At 37.1% G+C, this 19,020-nt stretch overlaps 2 protein-coding genes across 2 annotated transcripts; one reads left to right on the top strand and one right to left on the bottom strand.

Moving 5' to 3' along the window:
• Window positions 1-4,093: 4,093 nt before the first annotated feature.
• LOC121737445 (cuticle protein 2-like) lies at window positions 4,094-6,938 on the top strand. Its single transcript, XM_042129123.1, has 5 exons — window positions 4,094-4,111; window positions 4,752-4,949; window positions 5,028-5,239; window positions 5,649-5,779; window positions 6,745-6,938. Exons 1-5 carry the CDS (start codon window positions 4,103-4,105, stop codon window positions 6,936-6,938), a joined length of 744 nt encoding a protein of 247 aa, XP_041985057.1. The 5' UTR covers window positions 4,094-4,102.
• A 6,822-nt stretch (window positions 6,939-13,760) lies between these two features.
• Window positions 13,761-17,465, bottom strand: LOC121737446. The gene is made up of 5 exons (XM_042129124.1): window positions 17,457-17,465; window positions 15,922-16,067; window positions 15,469-15,687; window positions 14,965-15,095; window positions 13,761-14,431 (listed from the first exon to the last, which is right to left on the bottom strand). The coding sequence occupies exons 1-5, from the start codon at window positions 17,463-17,465 to the stop codon at window positions 13,761-13,763; spliced, it is 1,176 nt and encodes a 391-aa protein (XP_041985058.1).
• Between the last annotated feature and the right edge of the window lie 1,555 nt (window positions 17,466-19,020).

Below are 19,020 nucleotides of genomic sequence, written 5' to 3' on the forward strand. Positions count from 1 at the left end.
CAAGCTCTGAACCACTGGACCACGGAGGCGTTATATATGAAATAATATAGTGTAAATATTACAAATTAAACCTTTATAAAAAAATTTAATAGTCTTTGCTCACATCACTTTAAGCCATATGTAACTAGCCAATTTGCGACAATAGCAGCTCTCACTAAAGAAAATGTCATCAAAATTGGTTGTGGTGTGGTTTATGTGTAAAGACTAAAAAGGTAGACATACAGACAGACACTATTGCATTTATAATATTATGTATAACAACACAATATTATCTAATATATAAAATTCTCGTGCCACAATGTTAGTCACCGTACTCCTCCGAAACGACTGTACTGATTTTTACCAAATTTGATATGCATATTCAGTAGGTCTGACAATCGGCTTCTGGCTACTTTTTATATTGATAAGTGCATTTGTTAAATAAATAATAGTAAATTATTACAACTCGAGACTGACGGTGACCATTGTTTGTGCGACGGGATAGCGATGGACGTTGCCATGGTGCCATATTTATTTAGTCACTTCAATAAAATAATACGGGCAAAATACTTTATATAGCAAAACAAATTTTGCCGGGACAGCTATCATAGTCATAAATAGATAAAAAATGTAATTGCTAGTCCTTCTGTTTTCGTCTGTTATAACCTCAAAGAATACTCCTATTGCATCAACAAATCATTACAATTAATTATCTTGATACTTGCTCTCGGCGCTAATAAATACGATGCAATAAATCTCTATACGTTTTGAAGGTTTGTTTTTATTTCTAAAGCTTGAACTGTATTTAATTTTGCTTTGCAATTAATCTATTTAAACATGTTTATTGTGCCCAACAAGTTATGAAATAAAATAAAATAATTTGTCTCGTCTTACTAAATCATGAAAAATACTTCGAATAATGATTTTAATGACATTAACAGTTAAAGAAATTAAAAAAAATATATGCAGACTACAGATAGTTTTAGGTAAATATACATTTAAGTTTATAGTACTAATAATATATTATTATCAACGTCTCCCTCAAAAACTAACCGTTTTGGTTCTAACACCATCTCCACTCTACGTCTGGTAAAGTATTGAAAAGAAAATATTATTATGTATTACTTAGTTTTTTTTTAATTTATTTATTTATTAACGATGTAGTACTTTTAAATAAGTTAAAATCACACATTAAAAAAAAAAAAAACAAAATACGTCGTTTTTCATCTTATATAAATATTATGTTATAATTAGAATCGAAGGAATCAAAAACTAACTAAGTAATACATAATAAAAGTATTTTCTTTCAATACTTTACCAGATGTAGAGTGGAGATGTTCTTAGAACCAAAACGGTTGGTTTTTGAGAGGTATTATGTTATGACTTTGTTAATAAAACAATAACATATCTATTACATTAGGGCGCCATACTCGTATCATATACTGTCATGACACGGTGGCATTCATACATCAGGTGTCAATTCTCAATATAATATGTGTAATATTACCAAACACCTCCTATATCAAATGTAATTAACTTTTGTGAGTTTCAAGGCCAATGGCTCTTCGTCTATAATGCACGTCAGTTTGAGTGCGATTTGGGCGGGGATGTGTTTATGCGGTTAAAAGCCAAGAAGTTTAATTTATATTGTATATTTTTCGAAAGACATATTATGTAATAATTAAAATTAATCTTTGGATAATTATAACTATTCATAAAATAATTAATTTATCAAATAATCAAGTATTTTGATTGAGGAATTAGGAATTTGCGCTTTTGCAATCTAAAACGACAAAGCACCATAAAATAAATACTACTATAATTTTTCAAGTTAAGACCGCTCCCTAAAATTGTTTGTTTGATAATAAGGTATCTTTAGCGAGGAGTATAACCTCTATTAGTAGATCAGTGATCAGATTTTTTATACGTTACTAGCTGTTGCCCGCGACTTCGTCCGCGTTAACATACTTAATAACAAAGATGGATAGTTTTCCCCTTTTTGTGGTTCCTTATACAAAGGGTAAAAACGGGACCTTATTTAAGCAAACGTCAAACGCAAACGTCAATAAACTTTCATGTTTCTAATTTAAGAAATGACGGAATTTCACCCCCTTGGGGGTAGAATTACCAGAAACGCATAAATACGTATCCATTCATTTTTAATCAGTAACTCAAAAATAAACTTTCATGTTTCTAACTTAAGAAATGACGGACTTTCATTCAAACTTTCAACCCCTATTTCACCCCCTTCGGGGTAACATTTTCACAATTCCTTCCTTAGTGGGTGTCTACTTAATAAAACAACCCTTCTCACCAAATTTCGTTGCTGTAACTTTAACAGTTTTTGCTCAGCGATGATGATTCAGTCAGTCAGTCAGTCAGTCAGGACATGTAATTTTATAAGTATAGACTACAATCTCAATTCTCAAAACACATATTATGTCGTATCGCATTGAAAAACAAATACAACAGCAAAATTGCGAAAATAGAAACGACCGTCAACGACGTCTGCCCTCACGTGTCTGCCCGTTCGGGTCGCTTACTTGATAATGTTACCCCACACTACACACACGCACGCACGCACCAACGCCTCACTACGGTGAGGCGTTGGGTCGCGTCGTCTATATTTTATCGTATTTGGCGAGCGGAGGATTCAAACAAAATACATAAATTAACTGGAGTTGAATTAAAAACTGTATTAATAATGACAATTTATTTCTTTTTAACGTATTTATTTATTCTTAATCAATAGGTTTTTCATACCAACTTTCAACCCTTATTCCACCCCTTTAGGGGTAGGTTTTTCGGAAATCCTTAAATATATATCTTTTTGTTTTTAATCAGTAGCCCAATAATAAAGCTTCATGTTTCTAACTCAAGAAATAACGGACTTTCATTCACACTTTCAACCCCTATTTCAGCCCCTTGGGGGTATAATTTCCAGAAACGCTTAAACACGTATCCATTAATATTTAATCATTAGCCTAAAAATAAAGTTTCATGTTTCTAGCTCAAGAAATAACGGACTTTCATTCACACCTATTTCAGCCCCTTGGGGGTAGAATTTCCAGAAACGCTTAAACACGTATCCATTAATATTTAATTATTAGCCTAAAAATAAAGTTTCATGTTTCTAGCTCAAGAAATAACGGACTTTCATTCACACTTTCAACCCCTATTTCACCCCCTTGGGGGTAGAATTTCCAGAAACGCTTAAACACGTATCCATTAATATTTAAACATTAGCCTAAAAATAAAGTTTCATGTTTCTAACTCAAGAAATAACGGACTTTCATTCACACTTTCATTCTCACTTTCAACCCCAATTTCACCCCCTTGGGGGTAGAATTACCAAAAACGCTCAAATACGTATTCATTCATTTTTAATCCGTAACTCAAAAATAAAGTTTCATGTTCCTAACTTAAGAAATGACGGACTTTCATTCAGACTTTCAACCCCTATTTCACCCCCTTCGGGGTAAAATTTTCAAAATTCCTTCCTTAGTGGGTGTCTACTTAATAAAACAACCCTACCTACCAAATTTCGTGACTGTAACTTTAACAGTTTTTGCTCAGCGATGATGAATCAGTCAGTCAGTCAGTCAGGACATCTAATTTTATAAGTATAGATTGTTAATAATAGGAGGTACTCATGCACTGATTGACATCACCAGTTTTCTTAAGCAATCTCTAACTTCGGCGCTACTTATACATTGAAACAAAATATGACAAAACAAAATCTATATTTTCTATTGTAGATACCAGCTAGAACCATATAAAGCATTAAAAATTGCGCTCTACCTTAACTCTACCTAAAATAATAAAAAAGGTAACATTGAACATTTCTGTAAGTTTACTCGTATTATAGCTTAATAATACTATACAATGTTATTAAAAACGAAGTAGCTATACTAACAACAATAATATCTATAATAAGCTTTAATTTTTAAAACTGGAGCATAATACATCCATATCGCATGAATCGTCCCCAACAATCAGATGAGATGGTATGATGCAAGAGCCGTGATCGGTAAGTGCGCCCAACTAGACCGATAATATAGCTAGTATAAATATAGATCGCGTTACTGTTTTTTTATCATTCATTCATCGAACATCTAACAAGATGAAATTGGTAAACATTTTTAATCAACTGAAAAAAATGTGGCAAATTAATTGTTAACATTTATATTTGTTAAAATTGTTACAGTTTAAATTGTTTATAGACAAAACAAAATTTTCGAAAATCGGTTCACAAAAGGCGGAGTAATCGTTGAACAAAAAAAAATATCCACAGCCGAACATGTTATCTTCCTCCTCGTTTTTTGGAAGTCTGTTAAAAATAATAGCTGCAAAATGTGTATCACGAAAACAAAGCGTAAAAAACTTTATGATTTTCTTGATTTTGTTGTACTATCAGAGAAGTTGATTCCTATGCAAATCAGGGACCTAAGTAGTTTGGTTACGTTACGTCAAACCCAGCTGACAGATCACAATTAAGATTGAATTGACATATTCGACCAAATAACGTTGGTCTGTAAATTGCATAGGAATCAACTTCCTCGATGGTACAATAATTTTTCATACATTTTATAAATACTTTTTTGCATTGTAATCAGGAATATGTAATATTTTAGAACAATAATAATAGTTATTTACAACAACAAAACCTTCTTTTACAGTGGTAAAGTTCATTATAAACGGAATTTAAAAAATGCTACGTTGAGTCTTGTTACATTTCAGTGTCATACTTAAACCAACGTTTTTTTATGCAGTTCATAATCCTCGCTGTCGCTGCCTGCGTACACGCAGCCAAGCTGAACAGGAACTACCTGCCTCCCTCCTACGCGCAAACTTCAGGGGGCTCCGGAAACTTCTTGGAGACTCCAAGAATCGATTCCAACCAGAGGAACTTCGGTGGATTTGCACCATCAAGCCAAGGCAACAACTACCAAGCCAACTACAATGGTTTCGAGAGACCAACAAGCCCAGGCAACAACTATCAGCCAGCTAGCCAAAACTTCGGCTCTTACCAAGCTAACTACAACGATGAGAGTCAAAGGCCTGAAAGACCACAGGCTTCCTTCGAGAGAAACGCTGGTATTCTTCGTCTGGACAATGAGAACGACGGGGACAAGTACTCGTACGCGTACGAGACTGAGAACGGCATCGTGGCTGAGGAGAGCGGTGTTGCCACAGACGGTGTGAGGGCTCAGGGCGGGTTCTCATACGTCGGTGATGATGGCAAGCAGTACAGCATCAGGTGAGAGCAAAATGTGTATACTTTTAACAAGGAGAAGCTCTAAAATGTGTGTGTTGTTCAGTGGTTTACAGCTTAGCTCTCGACTGGGAGGTTGTGGGTTTGAGTCAATAGACAATGTGGTTTCGAAGTGTGGTTAGGACAGGTGTACTGATCACTTGGTTTTCTGACAAGATGGGCGTTAAAAAGAGTCTTGCGCCAGATCTCTTGCTTTGCTCCATCCAGGAGTCTTGAATATATTATGTTTCATAATTATTATCAAATTGATCCAGCTAATATGATCATCGTCACATAAGTAAGATAAGGCATGCATTGGATGTCCGGAGTCTTGCAAGTTGTACCTGATCTATCGCTTTACTAAATCCTGCATTCTGAACGTACTGCTCAACCACCAACTGCTGTACTGTTCCAGCTACACGGCTGACGAGAACGGGTTCCAGCCGCAGGGGGAGCACCTCCCCACCCCTCCGCCCATCCCAGAGGAGATCCTCAGGGCGCTGGAGCAGAATGCGCGGGACGAGGCCGCCGGCATCTATGATGATGGTCAGTATACATGCTGGCTGAAGCCAACTTTCACTGGGTATTTAGAGTGCAGATGAGTTCCTAAGTTTTTGGAGTATTGATCGACAATTTTATTAAATACCATCAATGTACCATCGAAAAAATTGATTCATAGGATGGACCTACGGTAATTGGTAAGATTATGTCAATTCAATGAGATAGCTGTGATCTGTCGGATGGGTTTGACATAATGCGACTAAAATGCGTAGGTCCGCCATCTGCCTAATGCCTATAAATCAACTTCTCTGATAGTATTATCAGAAAAGTTGCTTCACGCAGATGATGCATGAAGATGGACCTACGCATTTTGGTCGCGTTTTGTCAAACCCAGCTCACAAATAACATTGAATTGACATAATATCAGAAATTGGTCAGAACCATGTGACGTAGGTCCGTCAACTACCTATGAATCAATTTCCTCTATGGTACATTGTACGAGTACACCCTTATGCGTGTTTTAGGGGATTCCTTGGTAACCGTACACTTTGTATCAATATACAGTTGTAGCTCATGTTCTTATATTGTCTTAACGTATCTTAATTGTCATATGCTGGTAGAAAAATGTTATCATGTGGCAAATTTAAAAATTTCATCATTAGAAGATAAGGTTACAATAACACATAACAAAAACTAATTGTTTTGTTGGTAGGTGTGTGTAGGAGGGGTGGGTGTTAGAAGTAGACTATTAAGAGTCATTAACTTTATCAATAGGAACGAATATTAGGCGGTATAATAATACGTTTAATACTCACTGTTATTTGATAAAAGTGTAAAGGTTAGCACAGTGGTATTCTTAATAATCGTACGAGAACTCTCAAGCAAACAGCTACTACTTTTCATAAAGAAACTTAAATATTATAACGTGATCATGCGCCGATTGCGTTTTTAAAATGCGCATGCGCAACTGCGCTTTTAAAATATTATGTTAACCAAACTTTTTATTCCAGGCTCATACAACGAAAACAAATACAACAACGGACAAAACAACGGATACGACAACTACAACAACAATAACTACAACAACAACAACAATTATAACAACGACGACGCTGTAGTTGTCAACGCTAAACAATACAACACCAGACCCAACTTCAGAAACAACGGCAACAACCTTAGGTCATACTTACCTCCTACTTACTAAGCGATACTTACCAACTTACCAACGACTAAATTATAATGTAAATAAATAGAAATACCTAAAATATTTGTTGCCGTTTTCATTATAGAGTCCATTAATTATGTTTCTTACACCGATTTCGGTGACAGTAGCCGGTTTTAGTTTAGACAGGAGTGATTTGATACTGCCGTTGTGTCTGCGCAGTCCACAAGAGCACGCTCTCTCTTCCTTCAAATAGCCCAGAGACCGACACGACTGGCGGGAGATCGGGCGCAGGACCGACTTATTACATGTGAATTATTAACGCATGAATAATTTTACTTGTTGTATCAGTTAATCAGCCACGGCGAACACTTTTCTAACGCAGGACCTCAGTTGCCTAAGTCCTTAAAATCTAAAGTCTTAGAATTAATAGGGTCTAAGACTTAGATCTTTGTGGAATTTAATGTTGTATTATTAATCCGTACTTATAGTATTTTTTATTATTTGTATAGTAGCAATATTTAAAAGTTGGACAATATCGTGCTTTTAAAAGCTCTTTATAGTACATGTTACGCCATCTATGTAAGAACAGTGGAACTTCCATACCATAGCTTTTGTTGCTGGTGAACCAAAAGCCTTTTTTTAATGAAATAAGGGGGCAAACGAGCAAACGGGTCACCTGATGGAAAGCAACTTCCGTCGCCCATGGACACTCGCAGCATCAGAAGAGCTGCAGGTGCGTTGCCGGCCTTTTAAAAGGGAATAGGGTAATAAGGGAGGGTAGGGATGGGAAGGGAAGGGAATAGGGGACGGTAGAGAAGGATAGGGTAGGGGATTGGGCCTCCGGTAAACTCACTCACTCGACGAAACACAGCGCAAGCGCTGTTTCACGCCGGTTTTATGTGAAAACGTGGTATTTCTCCGGTCGAGCCGGCCGGAGAAATACCACGTCCTCACAGAAAACCGGCGTGAAACAGCGCTTGCGCTGTGTTTCGCCGAGTGAGTGAGTTTACCGGAGGCCTAATCCCCTACCCTATTCCCTTCCATACCCTCCCCAATTCCTTTCCCTTCCCTACCCTCCCCTATTACCCTATTCCCTATTAAAAGGCCGGCAACGCACCTGCAGCTCTCTGATGCTGCGAGTGTCCATGGGCGACGGAAGTTGCTTTCCATCAGGTGACCCGTTTGCTCGTTTGCCCCCTTATATCATAAAAAAAAAATAGCTTTTTGTGAAAGTTCCAGTGCGACCAGTGACCTTACTTTTTTACAAGGTTTAACAAAACAAAGTGATAATGGGTGTGTGTTATATGGAGTTGACTGTGAAAGTAGCAGCACTGATAGGGCATTTATTTGTATAGGGCATTGGGCAAGTTGAGAGTTGGTATGGACAATTCATGACCCCTTAGCATCCATACCAACAATTAAAAAAGTTAGTCTATAGCATACTAATTGCAATAGCAACGTATCATACAAAAAGTAGGTCAAATATAAAATTAAATTCCAATCATGTCCGATTATCTGTGCCACAAAAACATGATCTTCATCTTAGTTGTTTTTGTAATTTACTATTTGTTGCACATAAAAATGATAATATAAAATACAGACAGAAACAACAGGTACTCCTTATCTTTAGCAGAAATTTCATCCAATAGCCCTACTGAAATTTGATTGGAAATATCAGATAGGGATTCGTCATGGAACCTTCATACATATAGGTAGGTACTGTAATTACTCTTCTGGTATTTGGTTCAGATGATTTGATGATCTGATTCATAGATCATCTGACATTCACCGCGAAGGTTGCATTCACTGACCTTGCCCGACACTACGATAATGATACACATTGATGGGAATATTGTTCTTGGCGTAAGTGCTAAGGAAACGTACCCATATTACGTGACCTGTGAGGGCCAGGTGGGGTCAATTTGAAATCAGATTTTTTATAAGATAGGTGTTATATTTTAAGAATAAAAATTTATATACATATTATTTATATAATTTCTTTAACCAGGTATTTATACATTGTCTATTTTAAAAGTCGTTTTCTAGGTTCTTCGGAAAATCGATTTATTACGTCTTATGTGAAAGAATCGCTCATGTCTTTTATAAGTTTTCTATAAAAGTACTAGATAAGATACTTAGCAGGGACGTCAAAATTATCCAGGGGGCGGAATTACCCCCTGCCCCCCCCTCGGTACGCCCATGTCTATTGTGTCTCGTTTTCCCAGGATCGACGGGTTAATCTCTCTTCACTGATAATATACTACGATATGGTTAATACCCTCATGAGCCCTGAGAAAATATCGACACTGGAAAGGAAAAGTCACTGAAGCGCCATTTTGTTCATATAGAGTTATATTATACAGGATACAATTATTATAACATCTAGATGTGACATAATTTTTTACTGATGTAACTTTCTTATTACGTTTGTAACATTGTGTGGTAAAATGTGATCACGTAGTATGTAACGTTCCCTTATGAGAATGACGATACACTCACATCATACAGAACTATGACGTCATACAAAATTATATGTTTTAGCCCGACTGTACTTACATGTGTAAATGTTTGTACTTGTAATTATTTTACAAATAAAGGTGTATTTATTCAGCGTGTAAATATAATATAACTCCGCTGCAGCACAGTATGCGTCGTACACGTCGAACGCACCGTACACGAAATGCGGCGCGTACGGTGCGGACGAATCTACAAAAGTTTACGTCATATTTTCATACAACGAATTCTAAAATGCGGCGCGTGCTTACTGATAATTAATGTGCGATCACCTTTATAACTATCGTCCGACTTTTCTTATATGCCAGACAAAGGTAAGACCAGTAATAATGTGAATAAATAGTTGCCTAAAATAGTAAGCTAATGGCTTTAGTATTTCATGTAGTTGGTTACATATTTTCTTCACAAGTACACAATAGCTATGTCCACACTGTGCCTTTTTTTGTTCATCAAGGGCATGCGTTATAGCGCAGTCAACAGTGCACGTGAGGCATGCCAGCGACGCATGCGCTCTGTTCGTATCCAAAACTTTCGCTTTGTTCTTTTTGTTTTGGAATTTCTTATGACCAAAATATAAGCAGCACATATTCCACCCAGTAAATTGTTCTCGTCGCACATGTTAAAATAATCTGACAGACACTGCAACTGAACATTATTGTTAACAAAAAATTAAAACCGACTTCCAAGGTAAAAACAATCATAATATCCTATATGAACTAAAAAGTATTAAATAATTTTTCCTATCTAATAGTGCCTTTTTCCGAATTCGGCTAAAACTCTACTATTTCTGTACTCAATCTTCATCATTTTGAAGTCGGTACCAGATAGCTGAATCTTCAGTCTGTCAGAATATTTTAAACTTTTGGAACTGGTACCGACTTCAAAATGATGAAGATTGAGTACAGAAATAGTTGAGTTTTAGCCGAATTCGGAAATAGGCACTATTAGATAGGAAAAATTATATAATACTTTTTAGTTCATATTATAAGGATGTTATGATTGTTTCAACCCTGGAAGTCGGTTTTAATTTTTGGTTAAAAATAATAATTTCACTCTTTTTAGTTACCTAGTAAACTATCGCGTACTATACGTAGAATAATTAATACACTATATTATTCTACGTATCTTATTACAAGCTCACTGGTGAGCGAGACATAATAGAATAACAATATATTTCCAAGAATCCACGGTCGAAGGATTAATAGGAGTATAATCAGTAAAACCGTTTCGGAGGAGTAAGGACACGAGAATTTTAAATAATTTATGAAGATAAGAAGATGTACTTATTTATTTAATTAAATATTAATATCATATGGCACTTATTTAAAGGGGCAGTTGTAAATTGCAGTTTTGGTAAGTTAAAAATTATAAATGGCACGTGTAATAACTAGTTTAGCAGTTAAAACTAAGCAGTAAAGTAAACAAAAATGAGTTGTAAAAAATAATGAAATGGATCATTGAAAACAGTAAAATAATTTTAATGAGCGGTAAAAATTAATGAATGGGTGGTTACGGAATTTGTCAGTAAGAAATCTCATTCTAAGCAGTTTTTTAAACAATGAGGTTGTAAAATATAATAAAATCGGCCAAGTGCGAGTCGAACTCGCCCATGGAGGTTTCCGTACCGTTATAAAGCGAAAGTAAGGTTTGATTCATACCGCAACGCGACGCGTAGATGCATTTCTAAATTAGTATGGATTTGACAGATTTCAATTGCGTCAGACGTCTTGCGAATCTGTTAAATCCATACTAATTTAGAAATGCATCTACGCGTCGCGTTGCGATCTGAATCAACCCTAAGACGGTCGCCGGCAGCTGCCGCAGCACGCTCGCTGCTCTCGCTCGGCTCCCTTTGTGTTGTGGTCTAAGTTCTAACCTAACCTACTCTTGGACTTTCTGGATTGTGTTTGTTTTTGTTTCGTAGCTTCTTTGTTTCGTAGGGCGTAGCCCCCCTCTCCCCCGCTACGGTATCCATGGTTAAGTAGGCCTTCTGTTAAGTCGTTATCGAACCGCTCATTCCATCATTTTTATCTCTCATTCAGTTATTGGACTGCTCAATAATTTTTTTATTACTGTCCATGTTTTACAGTCGCAATAATTAATCAACCGCCATAAAATTAAATAACTGCTCAATATTTTTTTAAAACTGATCATAATAACATCTCAAAATTCCCAATATTTAAATAACCGCTCAAAAAATTAGTTCCCATATTATTATAAACGTCATTATCCTAAAACGTATATAAACTACATAATAGAACAAAAGTTCTGATAAAATTTTAATAGTCTAATTCAGAAACTCCACAGAATACACATTTGTACAAGCTGCTCTAACTTAACGAAATTATAAATAGTTTCTTTTAAATACATTAACTTATAAGTAGGAAAATAAAATCGTAAAAGAAACACAAGCACGAATATTTGTTCGTAATTTATTTATTTGACAACTACTTTGCTAGATATCCACCAATAGGAGGTGAATTTGTGTACGAATTCGGACATCTACCGGTCCCTAGCACTTGTAAGTTGTATGACTCGAGCGATCTTTACACGAAATATTTTGAATTTGAAGTTTTGAGAATACACAAACTGTGTTACGCTCGTAAAATCTCATAATTCGGTATTTTATTCGAAGATGAACTTTTCTCACATCCTGATAATTGTGCCCCAGGTGCGCGTGATCTATCCAGGCGCGGGCGATTGCTAATACTAAGGTATCTATGACTATCTCGATGGCCGGCGGCTGCGGCTCGGCCGCTTGTGCGCGCCCGGCCCCGCGCCGCTCGCTTGACAGATGAAGCGAGACCACAGGCGAGACGGCAAACAGTTATTGTACTAATGAATGCTAAACGCAATGCATAAGGTTGAAATTAGGTTGTTTTCCAGAATAGTAGGTAAATAATATCTCGGCGATTTCGCGCCGTTTGTATAACTTTGTATGGAAGTGAGACATTTTTTTTTATGAAATAACGGGGCAAATGAGCAAACGGGTCACCTGATGGAAAGCAACTTCCGTCGCCCATGGACACTCGCAGCATCAGAAGAGCTGCAAGTGCGTTGCCGGCCTTTTAAGAAGGAACAGGGTAATAGGGGTAAGGAAGGGAAGGGAATAGGGGAGGGTAGGGAAGGGAATAGGGGATTGGGCCTCCGGTAAACTCACTCACTCGGCAAAACACAGCGCAAGCGCTGTTTCACGAAGGTTTTCTGTGAGAACGTGGTATTTCTCCGGTCGAGCCGTATGATCCGCTCCGGTCGATGCATGTACTATCAGAGAAGTTGATTCCTATGCAAATCGGGGACCTAAGTAGTTTGGTCGCGTTACGTCAAACCCAGCTGACAGATCACAATTAACATTGAATTGACATATTCGACCAAATAACGTTGGTCTGTCAATTGCATAGGAATCAACTTCATAGATGGTACTTACTTGTATTATCGAAGCAGCTTACTTCTCAAAGTAATGTCAAATGTGTGCCTTAAGCTCTGGAGTTAAGGCTGAATTTGTTATGTTTAATTTTGGTGACATTGGTGACTCTGACGTGGTAATGATGATTATGAAAGTAATTTGCATAGTAGCATATGCTTTCAGTTCTTAAAACAGCGCCTAAACCCACGAACTTGTATTTATAAGGAATCCAGAGTTCTCTTAGTATCTTCGGAACCATAGTATACCTCGGTGCAAAATCTTGCGTTTTGGTAGCATATGCTTAGGATGCTTCTTATAAAACCAAAATCACCATATGTTTCCATATAAATTTCGAGGAGTTCCCTCGTTTACTCAATGATCCCATCATCAGGTCACCTCTTTTGTGAACATGGTACCAAATTGGAGTGAAACCTAATACAACAAAACAAAAATTTCGAAAATCGGTTCACAAACGGCGGAGTAATCGTTGAACATACACAAATAAAAATAAAAAAATATATATCCACAGCCGAACATATAACCTCCTCCTTTTTGGAAGTCGGTTAAAAAATGACAATGTTGGCGTTGCGGTCGTTGACGCATTCAATTATGGATTGCGAAAACGAAACGAAAGTTATTGAAAGAAGATGAAAAAAATTTAAGATGAAAGTGCACAGTGTGGACATAGCTATTGTTGACTCAACAACATAAAAGCAACCAAGGCTTCACTCAGAAAGGTTTAGTGGACTGGTAACTTATCTTAACAAAGATTTTACACAGTATTTTCTAAATTTAATCTTTAAAAATAGGTTAAATAGTCTTTAAGTACCTCTGAATAAAGAAAATTGTATAGAAAAATTAATTTTGGGCATGAAAATGAAATCACAGTGTACTATATGACACATTTTTTTTATTTCTATTACACTATTATCAGTTCGTAATTAATGCTCTTTCGGTGGTAGGTATGCTTTTGATCCTGCGGTCGATTTGGCTTGGCCTAAGCTGTTGATGGCCTGTGCTTTGGCTTGTTCTACCTGTTTGACAGCTTGGGCCTGCTTAGCTTGTTCCAAGTGGTGGATAGCTTGCGCCTGAATGTTGGCCTGAGCTGCATGGTTGATAGCTTGCGCTTGAATGTTGGCCTGCGCTGCATGGTTGATAGCTTGCACTTGAATGTTTGTCTGCGCTCCATGGTTGATAGCTTGCGCTGGAATGTTGGCTTGCGCTGCATGGTTGATAGCTTGCGCCTGAATGTTGGCCTGCGCTGCATGGTTGATAGCTTGCGCCTGAATGTTGGCCTGCGCTGCATAGTTGATTGCTTGGCCCTGAATATTGGCTTGAGCTGCATGGTTGATAGCTTGTGCCTGAGCTGCGTGGTTTACAGCCTGTGCCTTGGCTTGTTCCCACTGGTTTATGGCTTGAGCCTGAATGTTAGCTTGTACAGCGTTATTGATGGCCTGCGCTTGTTTGGCCTGCTCCAAAAGATTGATAGCCTGAGCCTGAATATTGGCTTGTTCCAGATTTTTAATAGTCTGTAAGTTGGCAGCACTGGTAGCATAGTTATAGCCACGATTGTATCCTCTCTTCTCACCGTATAAGTTTTCGTTGTAGGATCCTGCAATGAAAAATGTTAAAACTTTGACGATCTCGATCATTAGTTTCTCTCACGCTATTAATGTTTCATGTAAAATGAATTAAGTACATCATTATTATAATCCTCCATTTAAAAGTTTTTGAATAGAGTATAAGGTGGCTTATATTATGTGTTTATATAATAATAATATCTATGGACGCTTCACACCACGTCAGTCTGGCCCCGTGGTAAGTACCTGAAGGACTTGTATTACGGGTACCAGACAACGGAAATATTTTTAATACTTTTATATTATACTTAAATTTAAGATTTTTAATATAATATGATAGATACACATATTTAATACACATCCATGACCCAGGAACTTTGAAAACTTTTGGTTCCCTCGGCGGGATTCGAACCCGCGACCCCCGGCTTGAGCTACCAACAGCCCACCAACTGAGCCACACTTATTGCTTCGCCGCATTTCAATAGCGCGATGCAGGATTATGGTGATAGTTGGTCCGCCACATATGGAAGAATTATAATAGTTTTGCAAAGACCTGGAAACTCACCATCATCATAAATTCCGGCAGCTTCGTCACGGGCGTTCTTTTCCAGAGACCTCAAAATGGCTTCTGGAATTGGTGGTGGAGTGGGGAGGTGGTCGCCTACTGGTCTGAATCCATTCTCATCAGCGGTGTACCTAGAAGATAGCATTAATTAAATCCCTTTTATTCCGTTTTGGATATTGAAGACATTATTCTCCGAGCAAAATATGATTACAAGACTATTCAAAAACTAGAATTTGCGCAGTTCATCAATAACTTTTATTATTAATACCCCGCTGTATATTTCTCAGAAACAACCTGTACAATGTTCTTTATCGTTCTTCTCTATATCTAAACCAAATTTCACGAAAATAGGCCCAGTACTGCAGAAACCTATTTGATCTAAATAAACAATCTTTCTCCTTGTCAACTACTATATAGATTGACACTTCAGCAATATAAATTTAGACCATTTCTTTTTGTATTTTTTTCAAGCTTTTCTTTTTTACCTCTTTTTTAATGTCTTACCTGACCGTGTACTGTCTACCATCATCACCCAAATAAGAGAAGCCTCCTTGAGCGACCACACCGTTGGTGGCAATCCCAGTCTCTTCAGCAGTAATACCGTTCGAAGTCTCATATCTGTACGCGTAGTTGTCTCCATTATTGACATTGTCATATCGAAGAATAGCAGCGTTTCTTTCGAAGACAGCCTGCGGGCGCTCGGGTCTGAAGTTAGCAGCAAGACTATTGTAATTGTCAAAATTACTTATAGGTTGCTGAAAACTTCCGGTGTATCCTCCGAATTGCCCATTTATTCCTCCAAGATCGTACTGTCCGATTCCTGAATTGTCCCATCCAATTCCTGCATTGTTCAAACCAATTCCTGCACTGTCCCATCCGGTTCCTGCATTGCTCCATCCGGTTCCTACATTATCCCATCCGGTTCCTGCATTATTCCATCCAATTCCTGAATTGTACTGTCCAGTAATTCCATTGACTAGTCCTGGAGCAGTTTTTGGGGTTTCTAAGCCAGTTCCACCTGCAGATTGTGCTGTGGCTGGAGGTAAGTAGGTCTTGTCTAACTTAGCTCCATGGGAGAATGCGACAAATGCTAGAAGTAGAATCTGAAAAGAAGTTGAAATTCATATTAAACATTAATTTCAGGCCTCATGGCGGTTGTACCAGCCCCCACCAACCAAGATACTCCCAAAGGAAGGCAACCTAAACAAACGAGGCGCAAAACGGGCAATACTCTTTAGAGCTAGTAGAGTAAAGTAAAAAGTTATTTATTTGCTCAAATTACATATGTTCCTTTATAATTTTTACATAATACAGAAAGTTCAGGCTGTATGTGCATTGTACACATTTAATGTTCTGCTGATACTTAAAATAGGATAAACCTGTGCTATAAGTATCAGCTAACAATCAGTAAAGGTTTTCCAAATTCGTTTTACATTAACATAATGTAACAGCAACTAGGTTAGTACATGTTAGTATGGTTGTGTGTGTGTGTGTGTGCATGAGCTCTGCACATTTTGTTGGTAGCGACGACTGGTTGTGCCGGTATGATATTCCATTGAAATATAGCTCTATTTTTAACGAGCGGTTTGGCTGCCGCAATACGACATTACAAGCAATTGTAAGTAACGATTTATTTAATCAGCGCGGTCCCCTGTTATTTACATTTTATATGCATTTTTTTTAAATATGAAATAAGGGGGCAAGCGAGCAAACGTGTCACCTGATGGAAAGCAACTTCCGTCGCCCATGGACACTCGCAGCATCAGAAGAGCTGCAGGTGCGTTGCCGGCCTTTTAAGAGGGAATAGGGTAATAGGGGAGGGTAGGGATGGGAAGGGAAGGGACTAGGGGAGGGAAGGGAAGGGAAGGGAATAGTGTAGGGGATTGGGTACTCCGGTAAACTCACTCACTCGGCGAAACACAGCGCAAGCGTAAATTGCTTGTGATGCAGTAGTGCAACGGTCACACCGCTTGTTCGCGCGGACGCATGTAAATCAATCCTCGTGTTTATTGTATATCAAGATTTTTGTCGCCCGATTATCCCTCGTGAACCTCATATAGTTAATATACCTAGCTGTTTAGAGCAACAATCTCGAGCTGTCAAACGAAACCAAAATTGGTTTACATCTGTGTGTAAAAATATGTGTACGTATACACTTACACAAACATCTTTCTTAGAGATTAATTTGTCAACGCGCCGATAAGTGCCGACTGGACGTCAAAAAAGAGTCCTGCTGTCATGTATCACAATTCACACGTTTCTTTTTACCACGCAGTGTTACTGATAGTGACATCTCGCTTGCTCAAGCCTTTGTCTCTCTATTCCGCTAGGTATGTTAACTTCATGGTAAACACAACTTTTTAATGAAATTACACCAATTCACTATATTTTATACTCATTAACTGGCTAGTTACACTACACTGTTTCACTTTAATTATGACGAAAACACGTTGTTCGCAATTAAGTCTGTAATTTTTAAATAAATGTTTTACCTGTTTCATCTTGTATTGTTGTTATGATGATTATGACTTGAATGAGTTAAAAAATTAACTGCTTTATTTTATACTTACTCTTTTTCGCTCTACATATCTTTCGTTGCGTCATCGGTCAAAAAGTTAAGCATCTTGCAGTGATGACCCTGAATTGCTTACAATAAGATCTACATATTGACCTGTCGTAATTATTGTTAGACTAGCGGCCCGCCCCGGCTTCGCACGGGTGGACATTGATTTTTAAATATTTTTTTTTTCAATCTTTATTTCTTAGTCAATCTTTATGTTAAGCAGAACATAAAAATGGTTTACTTACACTATTTAGCCTGTAACTACAATATTATAATTATTATACGCATTTTTATTGTATTTTTTTTTATATTTTAAGTGTTATGTTTGATTATTTTATCCTTACCTACAGAAGATATGATTTTTTTTGTTTAAAGTATTTTATGTTTTTTTTGTAGTTTTATGCTTTATTATTTTATGCTTACGGTCTACATCATACATGTGTAAAAGATTCCATTAAAATTGGGTTAAAGCTTCCCTGTAAACGATATTTGATGTTGTTTTATTTTGTGGCAGCAAAATAAATTGATTATCAGCAGCTCCAACTAGGGATAGGCCAACGTATAGTTGACCATGAGTAAAACATTATTATCGTAGATCGATACCTACTAATTTGAAAGTCTGACCTAATTATACTTCCATCGGCATCGTGGGTATCTCAGACATCGTGGGTATCGCAGACACAATAGATCTTCAATAATTATTATGTTGGCAGCCGGCTGTCGCTATTGGAGATTTATAGTTATAGAAATTAATTATAATAGCAATCAAAAATAATAGTCATTCAAAACGTAATGAATTAATGAAGCACTATAATATTATCCCATCAATGAAGCGGCACCCGGCTGTCGCATAACTATTATATTATAAATCTATTGTGTCTGCGATTCCCATGATCGAGGTAATAATAATTAATATTTACGTGGACTCTCCGGGCGAGCACACCCGCGCGGCGCGCCTTGACGACGCCCAATTCGCAACGTGCAGCAGAAATCGTAATATTTTAATTTCGCCATAACATTAAAACCAAACGTCCAATTTTAATCATTCAAAGACCAAATATTATCTACATTAACTGTACTTAGTAATGAAATAATTTATTTTGATAAGAATTATTGCCATGAGTAAAATAAAGGCATTTAATTGTAGTCCAAAAACATTTCAAGAATTTTTAATAAAAAAATGGTTATTGTGCCTCACTCAACATAGATAGGTATAGTGTGTCGCGGACTTTTTTGTAGATATTTAAAAGATCTACAATTACTTAGAACATTTTATGGTTCTATCTTTTATAGTTTAGGCAGCGTACGCGAAAAAGGTAACATTTCTGGTTGATTTTTTACACCTTGCGTCTGAAAATCCCAAATATCTTACGGAACCCTATTTTTTTCCAAAATAAAATTTTGCCTATGTTCAGCAGAATTAATGTAGGATTCCAATGGTAAAAGAATCTTTCAAATCGGTCCAGTAGTTTCGGTAGGCTTCAAGACAAACA

This window comes from Aricia agestis, chromosome 20 (genome assembly GCF_905147365.1).
Source record: "Aricia agestis chromosome 20, ilAriAges1.1, whole genome shotgun sequence".
Classification (NCBI taxonomy): Eukaryota; Metazoa; Arthropoda; class Insecta; order Lepidoptera; family Lycaenidae; genus Aricia; species Aricia agestis.

Coding starts and splice junctions, on each gene's coding strand:
- LOC121737445 (XM_042129123.1), top strand. Junction 5,240..5,648: donor GGCAAGCAGTACAGCATCAG/GTGAGAGCAAAA, acceptor GTACTGTTCCAG/CTACACGGCTGACGAGAACG. Junction 5,780..6,744: donor CGCCGGCATCTATGATGATG/GTCAGTATACAT, acceptor TTTTTATTCCAG/GCTCATACAACGAAAACAAA.
- LOC121737446 (XM_042129124.1), bottom strand. Junction 15,688..15,921: donor GTCAATGGAATTACTGGACA/GTACAATTCAGG, acceptor CAATTACAATAG/TCTTGCTGCTAACTTCAGAC. Junction 15,096..15,468: donor GGTAGACAGTACACGGTCAG/GTAAGACATTAA, acceptor GCTATCTTCTAG/GTACACCGCTGATGAGAATG.